The sequence below is a fragment of the Zootoca vivipara genome, chromosome 4 (assembly GCF_963506605.1).
Source record: "Zootoca vivipara chromosome 4, rZooViv1.1, whole genome shotgun sequence".
Lineage (NCBI taxonomy): Eukaryota > Metazoa > Chordata > Lepidosauria > Squamata > Lacertidae > Zootoca > Zootoca vivipara.
The window spans coordinates 26,970,914-26,991,519 of record NC_083279.1 but is presented as its reverse complement, the minus strand read 5'-3'; the positions used below and the strand labels follow the sequence as shown (position 1 = coordinate 26,991,519).

At 50.5% G+C, this 20,606-nt stretch overlaps 1 protein-coding gene across 1 annotated transcript; it reads left to right on the top strand.

Annotated features, from left to right (window-relative positions):
* The first annotated feature begins 18,283 nt into the window (after positions 1-18,283).
* Positions 18,284-19,669, top strand: POU3F3 (POU class 3 homeobox 3). The gene is given in 10 exon segments (XM_060273290.1): positions 18,284-18,560; positions 18,562-18,659; positions 18,701-18,737; positions 18,739-19,134; positions 19,137-19,187; positions 19,189-19,245; positions 19,247-19,390; positions 19,392-19,583; positions 19,585-19,629; positions 19,631-19,669. Coding segments are annotated over 10 exon segments (1,335 nt in total). The 5' UTR covers position 18,284.
* Positions 19,670-20,606: the final 937 nt, after the last annotated feature.

The following is a 20,606-nucleotide window of genomic DNA, read 5'->3' as shown; positions in this document are numbered from 1 at the left end:
CATGTGACAGTATCTTGTTAGATTTGAGTCCTCTGCTTCCTTGCAGGTCTTTGCACGTGTTCCCCTTTCTGTTGTCATTTCTGCTTGCTTCCTAAATAAAACCTTTACGTAAAGGAGATGAGTGCCCAGGGCCACTCTTGCAAATACTTTCTGTGAGTTTAACACCAGGACACTGAGTTCCTAATGCTTTGGCTAAGCACACTTACTGACAAGTAAGTCAAACCTTAGGTGAAATTCTATGCACACACATACATGGAATAAAAAGAAAATAAAAATCTGCAGTGTTTATTTTCCAGAAAATGTGTTTAGGTCTGAGAAGCCAGATCATCAAGCCATGATTCTCTTAGACTTCAGCAGGATAAAGATAAGGCCCCAACTGTGACCCTATTGAAACACTGTGGCTGGAGTGCTGAGTGGAACGAAAAGTTTCTCTTCTTGCTCAAATAAGTATCATGTTGCTTTTAACAGTTAAGTCCAGAGGAAACTAGTCCTACCTAATGAATACATACATAAAGGAGCTAGGCCTAAATCTACAAAACCAATAAAGGCCAGAGAGTGATGAAAATGAACAGTGATATCATGAGTACACCTAATAAGGACACAAGGCCACATCTCCACCCCACTGGAATCAATGGCCAAATTCAGATTGCCTTCTGGCTGTCATCGTTCTGGATTTAACCTTTATGCCATTTTGCGAGAAGCTCCTGCTGTGATCACTTTGCTTCTATAAGGAGCATTAAACTTAAAAATAATAATAATAATTGCAAATCCACTTTTTTAAACCTCATAACCCAGATCCACATTTTGCTGTGAAATACATTAACAAAAATGTGTTCTCTTCCTTTGTGGTTGTTGCAACCTATGAGAGCATATTAAGCAATGGGTTGTATTGAGGCCACTACTTACTGATGAATTTGAGTTAATTGGTTTATAGCCGTGATGTACAAAAAAAATGTGCTGCAGTATAAATATATTACATATAGGGAGAGGGGAAATATTGGATATTACACATAATAAGGTGTATATATTTAGGTAATGCCATCCCTTTCCACATAAGTTGAATTATAAAATACATTATATAATATTTGTTACATTATGGATAGTAGAAGAATGGATTAGAGTGTTGTGTTTGTGTTCACTGACTCCTCCAAATTCTTTTCCTTCTAGTGAAGTGTAAAATAAAATTAAGCATCACCATCCAACACAGATTTGGACATGCTTTTGGCTTAAGCACCCAAATTCTGTGCTGGATTCTTGCCAGTTTTCACTGCTTCTAATTTTGTGTCATTCTCACTACATTTGACTTTCAAAGGTTTGTGGGGTTTTATTAAAAAATAAATAAAAATCAAGACTGTGATACTAAGCCACTCAACTTGGAAATAAATTTCATTTCAATCAATGGGACCTACTCCCCAGTCAAAGTGTTAAGATCAAGGCATCAAGATATGGTTCTATATATCTTTTTAAAAATATGGCAGAATGTTGGATCAAACTGATTGAATTACAGATAAGAAAAAGGTAGCTAAAGTGCAGGGGGTGAAGTTCTGATTAATTTTAAATATAATACATTTGATATATTAATATTAAAAGGTAAAGGGACCCCTGACCATTAGGTCCAGTCGTGACCGACTCTGGGGTTGCGCGCTCATCTCGCATTATTGGCCGAGGGAGCCGGCGTATAGCTTCCAGGTCATGTGGCCAGCATGACAAAGCTGCTTCTGGCAAACCAGGGCAGCACATGGAAACGCCGTTTACCTTCCCGCTGAAGCGGTTCCTATTTATCTACTTGCATTTTGACGTGCTTTCGAACTGCTAGGTTGGCAGGAGCTGGGACCAAGCAACGGGAGCTCACCCCGTCACAGGGATTCGAACCGCCGACCTTCTGATCAGCAAGCCCTAGGCTCAGTGGTTTAACCACAGCGCCACCTGGGTCCCTTTTTTTAATATTAATATTAAATATTAATATTACCCATGATTTATTCACTGTTTTCCATGTGTCATTTCAAGTTAGTTGCACTTCATATTTCAAAGGGAAAATATGGGTTTTTTCCCCCTCAGTACAACTGTTCTGTTAATTCATTTTGTAATACTGTATCTGTGTGGTTCAAGCAAACGGATCTGCACTAAATTACTTATGCCAGAATCATGCTGAATGTATCAGGATATGCAAGTTTACATTATTTTCTTATGCATTTTTTTCTTCCCACCTATGTTATCTAGCCTAATTGGGAGATCTGCTTATTTATTTATTTTACATGGGTATATGTTTTTTAAGCCTTCTGTAAGTTAACAGCTCCATTTAAATTAGTCATAAATATGAGAATGCTAGCCTCATTCACACTTATCTTACTACCGTAAATAAGCACCTTGTTCAATTCATTATTAAATTTCTACTACCGCTCCTTAGTGACTGTGTGATTGCCTCAAAAATATAGCTGAAAAAACTCAGTGAGATGTTTCATATATCCTTGGTTAGCCAGATAAGATCATTTTTTTTCTTGATGCCTGAAGGTAAATTACTTCAATATAATTTCTAAATAAATGAGTAAGCACTAACTCGAAGGTCAGACCCTGCTAGGATATATATACAGCCAAACATAATGCAAATATGGCTAGCCTTAAGTGGAAAATGTGTCTTAAAAGGTTGAAAAGTTATGTTAACCAGTGAACAAGTGCCAGCAACTTTATGATAATTACCACCTGCCAAATTATTTGCTAATATATACTAGAAAAAAATACATATCTAAGCACTGAATAAATTTATAATTAGACTACGTATGGGGAAATTGCAAATGCATTTTTAAAAGTATTTTCCCTCAAAGGTGGCATGCAAATAGAATTACAAAGCTGTGATCTGTTTCAATGCAGAACTACTGTATATTTGCTGTGTAACAGGTAAGTCTTTGTCTATTCTTCCCTGTATTTTGGATTTTAAAACAAAATAATACACATTATATATACTTATCTGGAAGCAACTCACAAATTATTTTCATGATTGAAATAAATCATAGATTTATTGATAGGTGACAGTAAATGCAATATTTCCAGATATGAGCTATAAAATGTTCTCCACATAAGTGACCATATCTACCAAGTCTTCAAATGCCACAATTTTAAAATGCAGATATATAGATAGATATAAAAAAAACTCTAGCATATCAACACAAAAATCAAATGTCTCCTTTTCCATTTAGTGTTTTTATGTCATTAAAACCTCACAAGCAAAGCAAATGTACAACAAGACGGAATAAATTGGGGGAAGGGAGGGTTGTTCGGTTTTTTAAAAAAAAACTTACTGAGCACACAGGAAATGAAGGATTTTCTTCTACAATGATACCAACCTTCTAGGTAGTTCCTGGGTTAACAGATCAGCCCCTCTCAAGGAGAAACTAGTGAAGTCTCCTTTGATATATACTGTATATAGTGAGAGAGAGAGAGAAATAGATGCCTGCAGTTGGGGATCGGGAGGAGGATGGCTGGGAGGCTGGGGGAGGGGGGGAAGTGCAGTCAAACTTGGGTACCAAATTTTAGGGAAGGGCTGATTTTTTAAATGATGCGGGGTGGGGGTGGGAGGAGATGGAGAGGGGAATTGTCGGGATAATAGGAGCGCTTCCCACTCGCCTACCTCTCCCGGTCCATCTCCATCACCATCTTCACACGCGCACGCACACACACGCGCACACACGCCCCTCTTCCGCCACTTATCCGCGCGCATCCTCTGCTCTAAAAGAGAGGCGCCAGGTGCCAGGGAGCGGGGAGCGAGGGGGACGGGGACACTAAGGCCAGTTCTTCTTAATGATCCGTCATCAGCCGCGGTGACTCGCGCGCGACGGCGACGGCGGCGAGCCCAGTCCCGGGGCTGCGCGCCTCGCACCTCTGCGCTTGGAGAACCGCCCAGCCTAGCCGACGGCCGGGGCAGAGGTGGCGGCAGGCAGAAGCGAGCGGCGAGAGCGGCGGCAGGATTCATCGGCTGAGGCTGGAGCGAAGGGGCTGCGGAGCGGCGGCAAGCTGGCGGGCTAGTTGGTCCAATAGTCCGGCTGGATAGCGAGCGGAGAGAAGGCGGGAAGGGGAACAGCAGGCTCTGCGTGTGTGTGTGTGTGTGTGTGTGTGTGTGTGTGTGTGTGTGTGTGTGTGTGTGTGTGTGTTCATTCTTTCCCCCTTCCTTCTTTGGTTCCCCTCACCCTCCCTCAGGTAAAACGGAGACTCCCCTCCCCCACCCTGAGACCCCGGTCTTTCCGGGGGGGGGGAAGTACCACCACCACCCTCGACCCTGAGGAAACCAAGCTCGACGGCGGCAGCGGCGGCTGGGGGGGGGGGTGGAGGGAGGGCAAGGGAAGGGAAGGGAAGGAGGCGTCCGAGGCAGCGCGCGGGCGTGTGGTGGTGGTGGGGTGTGTGGCGGAGAGGGAAGGTGGCGGAGAATTGAACTCTGGAAAGTAAACCAGCCCAAATGGGAGACTCAGGTTGGCCAATTGGTTGCGTCGTCGCTTTGGGCGGGAGGTGCGGGGTTGGGGGGGGAGAGAGAGCGAGGGAAAGATGCGTTGGCAACATCGCGTGTGGGAATGTGGGGGGGCGGGAGGAGGGGGCTCCTCGCCTTTCCTGAGGAGGTGGGGTGGGGGTGGGGGGAGGCTACCTGGCACGCCAGTTTTCCCTCAGCGAGGTGTTTAGCTTGACTGGACTGGCGCTGTCTGTCGGGGGAAAGCTTATCTTCCAGCTTGCTTGCCTGCCTGCCTGCCTGCCTTGCTCTCCCGCCCGCTCGCTCGCTGCTGCCTCTCTTTCGCTCTCGCAGCCCAGAAGCCTCCAGCAAGGGTCAGGCAGAGCCCAGGAAAGCAATTAAAGGCGCATCTGCCGCTCTTGTTTGCCTTTCCGTCGTCCGAGGAGGTCCGGCTACTGCCAGCTCCCTGAGGGATGGACGGCTTCCCTCCCAGGAGAGACGGGGGTGGAGAGACAGAGAGAGAAAGCGGAGATTAAATCCAAAAGATTAAAGTGAAAGTCTGCCTTTCCTTCCCCCTCCCAACACACACACACACACACGAGAGAGACACGGGTTTTTCATTTCTTTATTGTTTAAAGAGTTTCCAGCGAGAAGACTCCACAGCTCTCCACACTCACAGCCCGCCTCTCCTCAGCCCGCGCTCCCCCCTCTAATGTCTCCTTTCGCGTTCGCAGAGGACTAGTCTCTTGGCGCCCGCCGTCATTCCCCTCATCCACCTTCTGGCAACTTCGCCGCGAATAAACGCCAGCGGCGACGCGTCGGTCTGGGGCTGGCTAGCCTCGCTCTCGGCCACAGGACACCGAAAGAAGGCGGAGGGGAAGAAAAAAAATTAAAAATAGGAAGGGGCCCGGCCTTTTCGCCGCCGCCGCCATTGCCCCCTTCCACAGTGGCACCGGTGGGAAACTTCGACTAAATAACAGCTGGGGAGAAGGGAAGCCTCACAGAGAAGGCTGAGGGGATGTTATTTCCCGCCGCTTTGGAAGTGGGAGCTCCGAGACGTGGAGACTAATTGGCCCCTGACAGCAGCTCTTCTATAGAGAGGCTCTGTGGAAAGGAAGGTGGCCTGTGGCAGCAGCGCGCGGGTGGGTATCTGTCTGCGCAGGTACCTTTAAAAGATTTGTGGGCCTCGAAGAAAAAAATAAATAGCAGAGAAGAAAAGGAAGGCAGGAGGAGCAGATTACTTTAAGCGTTCCGTTTGTCGGCGATCCAATTTTATTAGGATTTACTCTAATTTGCGCCGCGCATCCCTGGGGAAATAATGCCTTGATTAATGTAATCCTGGGCTGGGATCCCTCCACAAATGCCCTTCTCCCAGGAGAAGCCTCCTGTTTGACAAACAAAAAACAGAGCAGCAACTCTTGCAATCTGCACTCACCTTTAGGAGCTGGGCGGGGATTGCGGGCCGGGGGGGTGGGTGGATTGGGCGGGAGGGAAAACATAGCTGCCAAGTTTTCCCTTTTCTCGCGAGGAAGCCTATTCAGCATAAGGGAAAATCCCTTTAAAAAAGGGATAACTTGGCAGCTATGAGGGAAAAGAGAAAAGTCGCCTCTTCAGACGCGGTGGCAACATTTTTAGGAGGAGGGGGGAACCGCAATCCTGGCCTCCTGTTTGTGCGCACACCCGTCAGCGCGCCCAGGCGGCAGCCCCAAGAATTGTGAAGAATTGTGCAACCCCAGAACAGCTCTCTTCTTCTTCTTCTTCTTCTTCTTCTTCTTCTTCTTCTTCTTCTTCTTCTTCTTCTTCTTCTTCTTCTTCTTCTTCTTCTTCTTCTTCTTCTTCTTCTTCTTCTTCTTCTTCTTCTCCTTCTCCTTCTCCTTCTCCTTCTCCTTCTCCTTCTCCTTCTCCTTCTCCTTCTCCTTCTCCTTCTCCTTCTCCTTCTCCTTCCTTCCTTCCTTCCTTCCTTCCTTCCTTCCTTCTCCTCCCCCCTCTACCCCCAACCACACACATATCCCCTCCCTTAACTCTATCGATGTCCCTTTTGCCCCCCCCCCTTCACATCATTGGCTGGTAGCGTAGGTAGGTGTCCCCAGCACCACCACAAGCACAGCAGGTCTCTCAGCAAAACGATCTCAGCTCTCCTGGTCCAGAAATCAGCTACGGCCAATAATATTTCCTACCCTGCTGCCAGAAGCAGCAGTCTGCGACGGAATAGCCTTCCCGGCAGCCTGCTCCACTGGCAGCAGGGTGGGTGGATGGAACAAAACCGGAGGTGGGGGGGGGCTTCAGGTAAGCCGAGGAACCCATTCCAGTTCCTCCTGTTACAACACACAGAAACGGGCACAGGTCCACTGGGGCTCCCTCAACTTTCAAGAACAACCTCGGCTACTGCCTCCTACACTCGCCAGTCTTGGTGCAGGCCTGTCGCCACAAATCGGCCTGAGGAAAACTTTGTGCTTTTGTTTTCTGAGGGAAAGAAAATCTTTCTGAGGCTGCCTTCCATTCGCTTCTTCACAGAAGCCAAGCGCCAGTTCGGGGTTTTGAAATCTACCCTCTCCCTCCTTAAAAAATAAAAAGGTGGGGGACAGAGAAAAAGGCCATTGGGGCCCAACCCATCCCGCCTTGAAAAGGCTATTCTGGCGAGCTGGGCGAAGCAGCGCGCAGTTGGCGTTCATGGCGCCGTGACAATGCCTGAGGAAGACGAGCTCCCCTCACAAAAGGAGGTCTCTCTCTCTCTCTCTCTCTCTCTCTCTCTCTCTCTCTCTCTCTCTCTCTCTCTCTCTCTCTCTCTCTGTGTGTGTGTGTGTGTGTGTGTGTGTAGAGTTGCCATCTTGTTCAAAACAACTCCAGGAGAGTGTGGGGAGAACGAGGCTGAAGAGAGAGGACTCCATCGACTCCACCAAGTGGTCTCACATTGTCCTCCTCATCCAAACGGGCCTTTCCCGCCGATTTGGCCCCTGCCCCGCCGCTCTGCTCGCAGCGCTTCCGCGGCTGCGCCATCGCACTGCCCGCTGCCTCCTCTTCTCGAGGCCGCTGGGCCATTTCAGCGCGGGTTTGGAGGGGAAAGTGGTGGCCATGCGGCGAAGAAGAAGAATCTGGCCTGGTGCGGGGGGGGGGGCGGGAGAGGAACGGGGAGAGGCGGCAGTGGCTGCTAGCCAGAGAAAGACCACAGTCCTGCGCCTCTCTGCAGAGAGGCAGAAGTTATAAGCAATTCCCACTGATTCATCTTAGCACGGGGGTGGGGAGGTGGAATAGATTCGCACCAATAGAAACCATATTCAACTGCAAAAATATTTTAAAGAGAGAGCGCGCACCACGGTAAAGCCCTGCCATCTTCAGGAGGGTGGTTGTTGCCTACTCTGAGTAAAAGCGGGATTGGCTAGCCATTCTTAAATCAGAAGTTCAGAAAGCCACCTCAGGTTCCTTCCCTTCTCCCCAGCTAGTTAACTACAGAATAACGTTTTTCTTCCTGGCCAAACTTGAGAAGGGCAGGAATCCGCCAGAGAGGAAGAAACTATTCTTTGATCCTAACTTTTTGTTGTTGTTCCATAGGTCTTATTGGAGTTCACCAAATATGGTGGCTAGTTCTGCCGCTCTTTTTCCCTAGCAGCGTTTATATTACCCATTTCCTACCCATAGCTGTCAAGTTCCCCCCTTTTTTAAGGGATATTCCCTTATGCCGAATAGGATTCCTCGGGAGAAAAGGGTAAACTTGACAGCTATGTTCCTACCCCTTCTCGAACTGTATGTACATATATATATGCATTTGAAGGGGAGAGGTTAGGCTGAGAGGGCTGAGAATCGCAGCTTTGTCCTGCTTTCGACTGGGGTGGCGGCGGCAATGGAAAGAGCCCACCACCACCTACCCATCTCCTCCCCACCCCAGCAGCAAAAGCTACATCTCCTCTCGCCTTCCCGGAAGGCGAGCAGGCGGCCTGAGCGCCTTCCTGTGAAATTCCAAAAAGAGCAGCCTTTTTAGCTTGACCTACTGCAGTCTGCACCGAGATTTTCAGACAATAGGCAAGTTCAAATGTCAAATTAAAAAGAAAAGAAAAAGAAGATCTAATAATAATAAGCGGGGCTGCCTAACTCATCGCTGCCTCTTTTCCAATGTGCCACACACAACAACAACAAAAAGATACAGCATTTCATAAGCCCCAAACTGCCATCGTTCTGCGCCTTGAAACAAAACAAAACAAAAAATCTGCAACTCACCCCACTATGTAATGCATATTAATGTTGCTTTTTCCTTTAAAAAAAAAGTGGGGGAAGCCTATTGAGGTGGCAGCTCCGCAGCTCACAATGGTCTCCAGCCTCTAAGAATACAGGGTTGCAATTTCGCTGCTCTCCCTCCCCACCCACCCCCCACCCCCCACGCCCAGCCCGACCCGGCTCGTTTTAAAGAGACTGATACTTTCAGCCTCTCTTGTATCACGTTCCTACCTGGGCGATTAGAAACGCCCCACAACCACCTTCCTTCCGTGGGAGTGAGGTGTGGGGCGCTCCCTCGCCCTATGGATTTTTATTTTCATTATTTCATTTCTTCGGAAGCGTCGAAGGGTTCATTTCCATCTCGGGCCAGGCGAGCGCGCGCGCCCGCCCGCATTCAGCCCGTTTCAAAAGCCAAGAGTAGGCGATATTGTTCCATCCATTCTCCGGCTAACTTTTCCATTCCGCCCGGCACGTTTGAGGTGGCGGCTTCATCACCCCACCCCACCCCCCTTGCTCGCCTCTTCTCTTCCCCCCACTCCCGTTTGGACAATCGCATTGCGTAATGGCAAGGAGCAAGCATCCTCAAAAAGGTGCCTTTTCTTCTCCTCGAGCCACATTCGTGGCCTGCTCAGCTCCTGCCTTCCTCCTTCTAATTTATTACACGACCCGAAAGGCTTTTGTTGGACGCAAAACAATAAACAAAGCTCAGCCTGGGGCTCTCACAATGAGATGTATGGATAAAAAGAGCAGGCCTATCCCACTGTTGTTTTCTTATGGTGCCTGACACTCTTTCAACGTAACAGGGATGTATTTCTCTCTCTCTCTCTCTCTCTCTCTCTCTCTCTCTCTCTCTCTCTCTCTCTCTCTCTCTCTCCGGCACACACACACCCTTGCCCCAACTCTCTCACCCACCCACCCCTTTACTTCCCCCAGATTAGCAACTCTCATCCTCCTCCTAGTACTAGACCACTAACACAGCCATCATCGACCAGCCCGGCTACGAAGATCTATGAACTGTAAAGTTGGGGAGTAGCATCCAAAAGGCCCAGTCTAGGAAGCCTAAGTGGAGACAGGCGCAACTTGACCGTCACCAGCATTCACTCCGAAAGAAAATACTTGTTTTTAAAAAATAATAATCATTTGAGCACTAAGAAGGAACTTGGCTCTCCGCGGCTACTGGACACCTTATGGTCCTTGCATTTATGGCTGCAATCCTAACGTGTTTGCACAGAAGTAAGTCCTGTTGAATTTCAATGGGCCTGACTCCCGGGTAGGTGGGGTTACGATTGCACCCTAAGTGGATGAATCCTCAGGACGGCAAATATCTGCTAACAATTTGACAATGTCTCCTCCTCTATTTATGTTGTAAATAAGTTTTACAACCGAGTAAAATAATAAATACATCATTTGTAGCATTGGTATTTTCTTATCTTGATTTTTATAGGCTCTCTCCCCCTCTCTTTGTGTGTATGTGTGTTCGGCACATACATAAGTCACTCCTGCCAAATTGACTTGTTGCTGTGGGTTGTTGGGGTTTTCTTTTTTTCCCCATCCAGGAGGTTCTGTTTGCTTTTACCCTCTTTTGATGTAGGCGGCCAGGAATAAGGCTGAAGGGTTATGGGTTCCTCCCCGCCACATATACATGAGAAAGTTTCACTCGAAGGCGGGGGGGGGGGGGAGGAAGGAGAAAAGACAGATCAAGAACTAAGCTGGGACAGGATGGAAGGAGGGGAATGGAGTGGGGGGAGGAAAGGCCAATGTTTTCCAGATACCAGATATTAAAAACTGCTGCTCCGATCCAAAATCGCGTGTTCAGGCACTCATCAGCTGCATAATTAACAGCGATAAATGAAATATGATGTGGTAATGATGCTGGCGTTTTGTGAAGAAAATTGCGTTCAGGGAAACACACCACAATAGTCTGGGGTATTGTCGTCGCTTCCCCTGCCAGATCCATCAGTGTGGAAACTTGTGTAAGCGACCCGAAGCGCAACTAACAAGCCTATCCAAGAGTTTTGAAATTCGACTTGGTCGCCTTCAGCCGGGGGAAAGGGGTGGTGCCCCATTAAGGAAAGCAGAGCAATGTCTTGCGTTCTTTCCTCCCTAACACCCCCCCCCCAAAAAAAAAGAAAGAGAGTGGTATGCAAACAGTACCTCTGAAACACCCTTTTCATATATCCACACAGCAATTCCTGTTTCTGTTCTCTTAAGGAACCGGATGGAAGATTTGCAGCGCAATCCTGTAGTCGGAAGTGAGTCCCACTGAGTCCAATGGGGCTCACGCCCAGGGGAATGCGTGCAGGATCTTAGCCTTAGCCGAGGCCAAGATTTAGAGAGAGAGTTCGTGGTACCCCTCTCCTTTCAGGAACGCGGTGGCCCTACCAAGTGTTGCAGGTGTCGAAAGACAGCCTATAAGAAAGTTAACAGGAAACAAAAGTCACGGAGAGACGGCCGAGGGTCTCAGCAGCCCTTGCCCAAGAGCCGTTTTCTCCAACCACTTGCCCTCGCTCAAGCCACTGGAAGTGGGGGAACGGGCAGAAGGAACCAAGAACCGAACAACACGTTGACCTTCCAAGCTCCGAGTTTTTATAGGGGAGTATCTGAACCCCACTGAGATGGTGCAAGCCATGTGCTCTCCTAGCGAGAAGGGCCCTTCTGTGGGTTTTGCATCTACTGCTCATCTTAGCAGTGCTGCTTTCCTCTCTATCCTCAGGGACAAAGGAGTAGCCTAGGAAAACTCTGGGCGCCTGATTCATTTGGGGGAATACTTCTCCAGGTACAGAATAGCAAATAAATGTTACAATGTGTTGAATAAAGCCCCTTCGATGCCATCTCCAGGTGGCCTTAAACTTCCTTGGTCTGGTGCAACCCTGCAGCACATCTCTTTCCACCAAATATGCCCGCTTCTTCTTCATTCTTTTACTTCTTAATGTTGAACTGGCTCCTTTTATTTGGGTGAAACTGAGCTCTCGGTTAGCAGCGTGCTCCAAATCACCACCTTATACCCAGCGACTGATGACTCGCTGAAAAGTTTCCCACAAGTTTCCCATTACTGCTGGGTTTCTGGGTTTCCCATTGCTGGGGGTTATGACAGCTTTATATAAATGCTAGGTTTGGGTTATTTCATTTTTTTAAAAAAGAAACAACAACAAAAACCCTGCATATTACTCTTTTTCTCCAGCCTCCTTCCCCCTCTTGCTGTCAGAGGGCAGGAATACGAACGCCCTTGATGCTTGAGATTACGCACAAACACGGACGTATATATATCTATCTCAGAAGCTGGGGTACGCGGCCCTACCCTTTCCGCAGCTTTTAACAACTTTTTGCTAGAGCTCAACTGCTGCTCAGCAAAAGTGTCTTCGACTTTCCCCCGCTCTAGAGCCGCGTCAGTGCGCCCCCTGCTGACCGGCATCGGCCCTCTCTCTCTCTCTCTCTCTCTCTCTCTCTCTCTCTCTCTGTTCGAGCACTTCGAAAGTTTTATTTTGTTCAGCAAACCGTATCTTATAAAATTAACGACAACCAATAAAATTAGCGTATATGTTACGACTGTAAAAGTCCAAAACAAAATAAAGTTAGTTTTAGTTGAAGCTAGGGGGGAGGAGGGGGGGAGAGCTCCGCTTTTTGGCTTCTCTTCTCTTTGGCTGGACCGAGGCCCTTTTATCTAAAGCCCAGTGCACAAACATATAGCTTAATGTGACTAGTGTTCTTCCTTTATTTCTTTCTCTATGGCAACCAATATGTTCCGCTCAGAAATGTTCCCCCATCAAGGAAACAAATGATCTTGAGCGAGCAGCTTTACTCGGCATCTGTTCCAACGGAGCACACAGAGTTAACCCCAGTCAAAAGGGAAGCTGAGCGCGTCAACAAGAAGGGGGAAATGAGCGGTCCTTCTCCACCCCCATCTGAAACCGACACCTCCCCACTTCGACGAGAGCCCTCTCGCCGATTTGCTATCGGCTGTTGCGCTATTAATAATAATAATAGCAATAACAGTAGTAATAAGAGTCAGAAAAAAAATCCGAGGCAGGGCTTGTGTTGAGAAGGGGGCTATCTGGAGATAACAAGGCTTGGGAAAAAGAAACAAGATTTAAGAAGGGGGCGATACATGAATTCCCGTAGAAAAGAAAAGAAAAAAATGGGGAAAGGCAGCCCCGAATTGGATTTATAGAAAACCGAGTGAAGTTCTCTAGGACACCCAGAGCCAGCCATATCCAACACCACCAACACCCCCATTTCAACACCAACAACAAAAACAGCACTTTAAAAAAAATAAATACCGCTATGTGGCACAAGAAAAAGAGTTTTTCTAGGTAGTTAGATGGAATTCAGCCTAGGGAAGAAATGCAAAAAAGGGCCTGGGTTGTGGGGTGTTGTTTTTTTCCCCAGGGAGGCCGGGCGGGGTGAGGGGTGGGGGTGTCGCCTGTATCAGGGGCAAAGAGACAGTGTGAATCCTGCTTCCTTCTAATGCTCCGGCCCCAGCCTCCTTAGAGAATAAAATGAAGGGATGTCCTGGTTAGTTTTGATTGATTATACTCTTTCCGATGGACTTTCACTACAGAGCTGTAGATGTTGTGCTTAACCGCCTGTTCCCTAGTTACAACATTAACCCTCTCGGCGCATCACCGGCTGCCGGCCTTCTCCTCCTCCTCCTCTTCCTCCCCCAACCCCAGTTTTATTTCCCTCTGGGACACAGCAGGTGCCTAAGGGGGTCTCTCTCTGCCTTGCCTTGACCCCTTGGGCGCAGAACACCACCACCAACAACAACAACAACAACAACGCTCCAAGTCATACAGTATTCCAATCTCACCCCCCCAAGAGTTACATCAGTGCGCCCTCCCCCCAAAAAAGTACAGCAGTAGCTAGCAGAGAGGGTTGGCGTCAGTTAATGTTCCACTAAGGTGTCTAAGAGGAGAGTATCTGTCTTTGAAACAAAAACAAATTGTGGCGAGGAGGGAGTTTTGTTCCATCCAGGGAGTTTTCAGAGGTTCCCAGTCTTGCACCAAACACAAGCGCACCCAGGCGCGCTTTCAGAAGACATTTATGGAAAAGGAGCGGGGGAAGAGAGAGAGAGAAAGAGAGAAAACAAGTGAAAAAGAGGGAGGAAAAGAGAAACGCAAACTTACCAAAAGGAGCCCCGAGACTTGGAGGATTTGTATTTAAAGTGCTTGGGAGTGTTTTTGGCTATGAGATTAGTAGAGGAGGAGAAAATTCGTGTTCTCAACTGCAGCGAAAAGATCCCGGGTAAGATTCTCCTTCGCACTGATTCCACTAAGCCCAGCTCTCCACTAGTCTATTATTTTCACCAAAATATATGAAAATTTATGCAAATGAAAATCAGCACTAACTGTTCTCTCCTTGTTATACTTTGGATTTCCACCCCCCTCCCCCAGACAAAGCAATCACACTCTACAGGGAAAGGGGACTGGGGGTGGGGAATGAATTGTTGAGGGATGAAGATTAACTTTGAATTTTAAATAAATAAATAACGCACACCAAAAAAATCCCTCCAAACTCAACCAAGAAGATAGTTTGTTTAATGGGTAAACAATATTTTGGGGGTATTTCCCCCCCCCAAAAAAACTTATTATTTATTATTATTATTATTATTATTATTGTCGTCGTCGTTGTTATTGTTTTTATTACTATTATTATTGAAGTGGGTCTGCAGAGGAGCTATCACGTTTCATCGGGCCACCTGAGACGGCTTTTGAAAGCGTGTACTGTGAAATTCATAGCAGTAATTTAGACAAAATCCTCACTGTATATTAATGAAAGACGGCCCCATGGCACTGTTCCTATCCTCCCCATTCAGTGTAAACAAAACCACGAGACTCAGTCGGTTTTTTGAGCCTGATCCAAGCAAAATCGGCTGGAAAAGAAAACATGGGGTTCTGGCACGGACTATTCAAACCGACTGCACCTGGAGATCTCCGATTTATTCAATGAAATCTGTGTTAGATCCCTTCATCTGTATGTGTATATCTAAAAGGCGGAAACGTCTGGGAGACACAGGGGAACACAAAGGAGAAGAATTCTGGATGTTTAGGCTTTCAGTTACCAGAGCTCTTCAGATCTGTATACTTCACCTTAATGGTTTTTCTAAACCTACCTAAGATGGTATCTTTTACTGTACAAGCAGGAGCTGGACCGAGTCCTAAATAAATGCTAGCAGCCTCCAGCTAATCTGCCCATCACGCCAGCTCCGCATACCTTCCTCGCTAGTGGGGATATGTATGCAGTTCGTGCTGTACACTGAAATTCACCTAAGCTAGGTTCTTCTGTGGTGAAATTATGAACAGGAGGGAGGGACGGGGGGGCGTTGTGTTGCACATCTTAATGTAAACACGCCGGTACATATTTTCACGGGGGGGGGGGGTGGAGAAGAGAGAGAGAGAGAGAAAGAAAGCGAGACCGACCCACGCGCGCACAGCTTATACACTCACAAATGTGGAAGGGGGTCCACGCTCTGAGTGCCTGGCCACAGGCTGTGTATGTGCGCGCGCGCGCACAGCACACAAGCACAACAGCACACAAACACACAACCGTCATTAGCCAAGATGCGTTCCTTGAATGTCCGAATGGTGTTATTTCACTGGAATTCCCCGAGGAGTGTTCAATTTGCCCTTGTTTGGGTTGCCACTTTCTCTTTTTTTCTTGGTTCACTGAGGTTGCCTCTGTGCAGCGTTTCCGCTTGGTCGCATCGTTCTCCCTCTCTCTCCCCCCCCCTCCCTCCCTCCTTCCCTCCCTCCCTTTCTCGCTCTCTCTTCCGCCCACCTTAACTCTTTCGGCTGACTAGCAATAATACAATGTTTCATAGAGTCAAGTCTATATCCTACAAAATGCTACCGGCGTCGGTGTTATTTTTACACACACACACACACACACACCATGGTTGCATTTATATAGTGATAGGGAATAGAGCCATTTGGGGAGGCATTGCGTTGTTTGAAATGAACTACCCCCCCCCCCAAATTTGAAAATGCACCGTGGGATTAACGTAATTTAAAATAGATACATGGTTAAAAGAAGCTTTCTGGGTATTATTGAAAGGTAAGGCCTCCTTTTGCTTGGAGAGGCCTCGGGGCGCTGTGTGCATCCTACTCCCTCAGTTGGGGGATGGAAGAGAGAGAGATGACGAGCATTATACTTCCATAAGATGCGGAATAACCGAGGCAGTAAAACAAAGAAGTGTGGGGCCGGTTGCCTGCAACGAGGAGGAGGAGGAGAGCCGGCCGCCTGAGCATCTCTGTCCGATGCAGGCTTTTCAGTGGGAACTGCCATGGCTTAAGGAGGGCTGCTGGCGATTGCACCTTTGTGCCTCTGGGAAGCGGGGGGGGGGAGCAGATGCAGAAACAGGCACATGAAACAGGGGAGAAGGGGAGGGGGGACTTTGGAAGATACCAGGGAGAGCGCTCCGGGTTTGTTGTTTCTTTCTTCCTTTCTTTAGATTGGGGGCTTTGTGAATGCAGGCAGGCCCTGTGTGCCACGGCTGGTTGCAGATAATACGGCTTAAGCGCGCTCATAAGAGGAATCATATGCATGCAAGTAAAATAAGTACAGTGTTAGATAGTGGGTTTTCCTCTCTCTCCCCCCAACACACACACACACTCCTTTCTTCCCTTCTCCCTCTTTCTCGCATTGCTCCCCCCTCCTTTCTCCCGCCTCCCTCTTCTCAGCTCAATGCCGGGAGAACTCAGATTTATTCACTGGGCTCTAAGAGTTAAGATGTTGTGAGTAGGAAGGAGAGAGAGAGAGAGAGAGAGAGAGAGAGAGAGAAGAGAGAGAGAGAGAGAGAGAGAGAGAGAGAGAGAGAGAGAGAGAGAGAGAGAGAGAGAGAGAGAGAGAGAGAGAGAGAGAGAGAGACCAAAGGAGCGGTGGTGATGGGAGAAGAGAAGGGGGGCAGGGCAGTTTTCCAAGCCTCCACGACACTTTTGCCTAAATTAAAAAGCAACCAATCGGAACGGCCGGAAGGGGGGCCTCGCGTCCTGAGCCAGTCATCGCGGGCCTGCCAATCACTCAGCGGGTAGCCAATCAGCGGGGGCCCTCGCGCTCGACTTCCTTGTATTTGGGAAAGTGTGGTGGTGCGCGCGCTCTCGGCGGAGGGTAAACATTCGACAGTCCCCGCTCTGTGAGGGAGGGACAGAGAGAGAGCTGTCAGAGGGAGAGAAAGAGAAGGAGAGGAGGAGGAGGAGGGGGGAGGAGGAGGGGGGAGAAAGAGGAGGAGGAGGAGGCGGCAGCAGCAGCAGCAGCGAGGAAAGAGCAGAGCAGAGCAGAGCGGCTTGTACTCCAGCACCAGCAGAAGAGCACGCTTCACGAGCCTGGCAGCCAACTTCCCCGCGGAGTTCGCGGCTGAAGGATACCATCTCTGCGCGCCCACCCTCACTCGGCTCCCCTGCGCCGAGGCGCTTCCTCCTCCTCCCCGAAACGACCACTGGATCTTCGTCACCCTCGTCATCCCTTTCGAATTACAGAGTTCTCTGCGATTTTAAACTTTTCTTGGAGAGAGAGAGAGAGAGAGAGAGAGAGAAGGGTGACCAAAGAGATATTGTCGAACTTGCTTTCTTTTATCATGTGAGGAGGAGGAGGACGACGACGACTGGGGCAACAACCCACACCCACCAAGCCATCCCTTCCCCAAAGAGAAAAACCGGGGGGAAAGAGAAGGGAAAGGAACCGACATGTCTTCTCCAGATTCTCGCAAGAAGGTGGCCCGAGCAGAACTCTTGTTTCCAAGGGACCCGGGCGCATCGGCCGGGCGTCAACTCTGAGGCGATGCGTCGCCCGCAGCTCCGTCGCCTCGTCCGCCGCCGCCTTCGCCAGCATCGCCAGAAGTTTTCTTAGGACATAAACAAAACTTGCGCGAGAGAGAGAGAGAGGAGAGAGGGGGGACGAAAGCTAGAGAAAGAGAGAGGAAGAAACAGAAGCACCGCGAAAGAGAGAGACCGAGAGACAGTGTGTGCGAGGGGACGTGCGTGAGGGGCGAAAGAAAGAAGCCCACACGCACTCATTCACCCCATACAAAGCCTTACAGGAGGGGGAGAAGGGGGAGAAGAGAAACTTTCTCTGTGAGTGGAAAGAAAACAGCAGCGGCGGCAGCAGCAACAACAACCCAGAAACTGTGAGGGGAGAAAATATGCTCCTGAGGGAGTGAAGGAGGGAAGCCAAAAGGGGAGTTGTTGTTGCCGACCTCGCTCCTCCCTCCCCTCGGCGGTTCCCGCTCTTTCCCACCCCCCCTTCCTCCCTCCTTCTACCACTATCTAGAGAGAGAGGTTCGGTAATGTCTTTCTCGCCGCTGAGGCAACCCCGAACAGGTGAATCGCAATAAGGGGGCCGCGAAGGAGGAGAAGGAGAAGAAGCGGCCGCGCGCGTGTGTGTCTGTCTGCGTGTGGCGAGTGTTTCCCCTCAGAGGAGCCGCGAGCCCAGGGAGGGAGATCGGCGGCGGCGGTGGCGCGCGCGCCCGCGCGCAAGGAGCCCGCCTCGGGACCGGCCGGCCGGCGGGCCGGGCAGGCTGAAGAGAGCAGAGGAAACAGTCGAGCCGGGCGGGATTCTGGTGGCGCGCTACTGGGCTGCGGCGGCGGCAGCGGCGGGCGGCGGCGGCTTGTGGCGAGCGCAGTGGAGGGGGGCCGACAGGAAAGCGGCGGCGATGGCTACGGCAACGTCTAACCCTTACCTGGCCACCAACAGCATCCTGTCGGCGGGCTCCATCGTGCACTCGGACGGCGGCGGCATGCAGCCGGGCAGCGTGGCCGTCACGTCGGTGTCGGGCGGCGGCTACCGCGGGGACCCTTCATCCGTCAAGATGGTCCAGAGCGACTTCATGCAGGGCGCCATGGCGGCCAGCAACGGCGGCCACATGCTGAGCCACGCGCACCAGTGGGTCACCGCGCTGCCCCACGCCGCCGCCGCAGCAGCAGCTGCCCGCCGCCGCCGCCGTGGAAGCCGGCTCTCCCTGGGCCAGCAGCCCGGTCGGCATGACGGGGAGCCCGCAGCAGCAGCAGCAACAGCAACAGCAGCAACAGCAGCAGCAGCAGCCAACAGCAGCAACAGCCCGACGTGAAGGGAGGGCGGCGGCGGCGGGCGGGACGACCTGCATTCGGGGCGCGGCGCTGCACCACCGGCCGCCGCACCTGGGCCCGCCGCACCAGGGCCACTGGGGCGCCGGCGCGCACCTGCCTTCCATGGCCAGCCAGCAGCAGCAGCAGCCTCTGCTGTACTCGCAGCCCGGCGGCTTCACTGTCAACGGCATGCTGAGCCCTCCGCCGGGCAGCCAGAGCCTGGTGCACCGGGCCTTGGTGCGGGGGGACACGCCCGAGCTGGGGGAGCACCCCGGGCATCACCATCACCACCATCACCACCCGCACTCGCACCCGCACCACGGGGGAGGCGGCGGGGGAGGCGGAGGCGGGGGAGGCGGAGGCGGCCTGAACAGCCACGACCCGCACTCGGACGAGGACACGCCGACCTCGGACGACCTGGAGCAGTTCGCCAAGCAGTCGCCAAGCAGTTCAAGCAGCGCGGAATCAAGCTGGGCTTCACGCAGGCCGAACGTGGGCTTGGCGCTGGGCACCCTGTACGGCAACGTGTTCTCGCAGACCACCATCTGCCCGCTTCGAGGCTCTGCAGCTGAGCTTCAAGAACATGTGCAAGCTGAAACCTTTGTTGAACAAGTGGCTCGAGGAAGCCGACTCGTCCACGGGCAGCCCCACCAGCATCGACAAGATCGCGGCTCAGGGCCGCAAGAGGAAGAAGGCGGACCTCCATCGAGGTGAGTGTCAAGGGGGCCTTGGAGAGCCACTTCTTGAAATGCCCCAAGCCCTCGGCGCAGGAGATTACGAACCTAGCGGACAGCCTGCAGCTGAGAGAGGAGGTGGTCAGGGTTTGGTTTTGCAACCGCAGGCAGAAAGAGAAGCGCATGACCCCCCCGGGGATCCAGCAGCAGACGCCCCGACGACGTCTACTCGCAGGTCGGCAACGTGAACTCCGATACGCCCGCCGCCACACCACGGACTCCAGGCGAGCGTGCAGTGAGGGTGGTGGGTGGTGTGGTGGGGAGGGTGGAGGGGGGAACGGACAACAAAAACAAAAAAAGACAGTCGCCATCATCACCATCAACGACAGCAAACGCCACAAATTTAAGAAAAAGTGAGAAAGGGATTCTTAGGGAGAAGACAGAGGGGCAGGCAGGCAGGCAGGCAGGCAGAGGGAGAGGTGAGCAAAGGGGGGGGGAGAAAGGGGGGAGGGGAGGGGGAGAAGGAAGACGAAGACGCACACAAGGACACCAACACGCACCTACAGCCCAGACCCCAGGCTCCCTGGCTTGTTTTATTTTAAACACACATATATGGAACAACTTAGCCTTGTTCATTCCAGAGAGATAGTTGGAGATCCTTCCTTGCTATGGCGCGAGAAAGGGAGCGTTGTGGAGACCCAAACACACGCGCGCGCATACACAAACACACACACAGACACACCACAAACCCGGATGTTGTTCCTTTTCTGTAGCGACCCTACAACACCAGATCTAAATTATGCCCTGTTGTTATCGTTGTGCAGCGATCGTACAGCACCCAGCTTCTTCTGCGCTCTCATTTCTCTCTCTCTCTCTCTCTCTCTCTCTCTCTCTCTCTCTCTCTCTCTCTCTCTCTCTCTCCTCCTTCGTCCTTCCCCGAGCCTCACCCCCCCCCGCACCCGTCACGAGCCCCTTTAAAAGGACTCTCCAGCGAGGTTCACCGAAACTTTTCTCTCTATTTCAGCCCCCCCTCCACACACACACACATACACTTTTTAAATAAAATACGTTAAACGAAAATGTCAAAGAGGGTAGGCCCCAAGCAGGAGAAACAAAAACAATGCTAGGATATGTTCTTTGAGTTCCAGAGCTATTGGGAGGGGGGTGGTCATTTGTTTGTTTGTTTGTTTGCCCAAACTACATTAATTTGGTGCAGGGAAGGAGTCTATTTTCGAA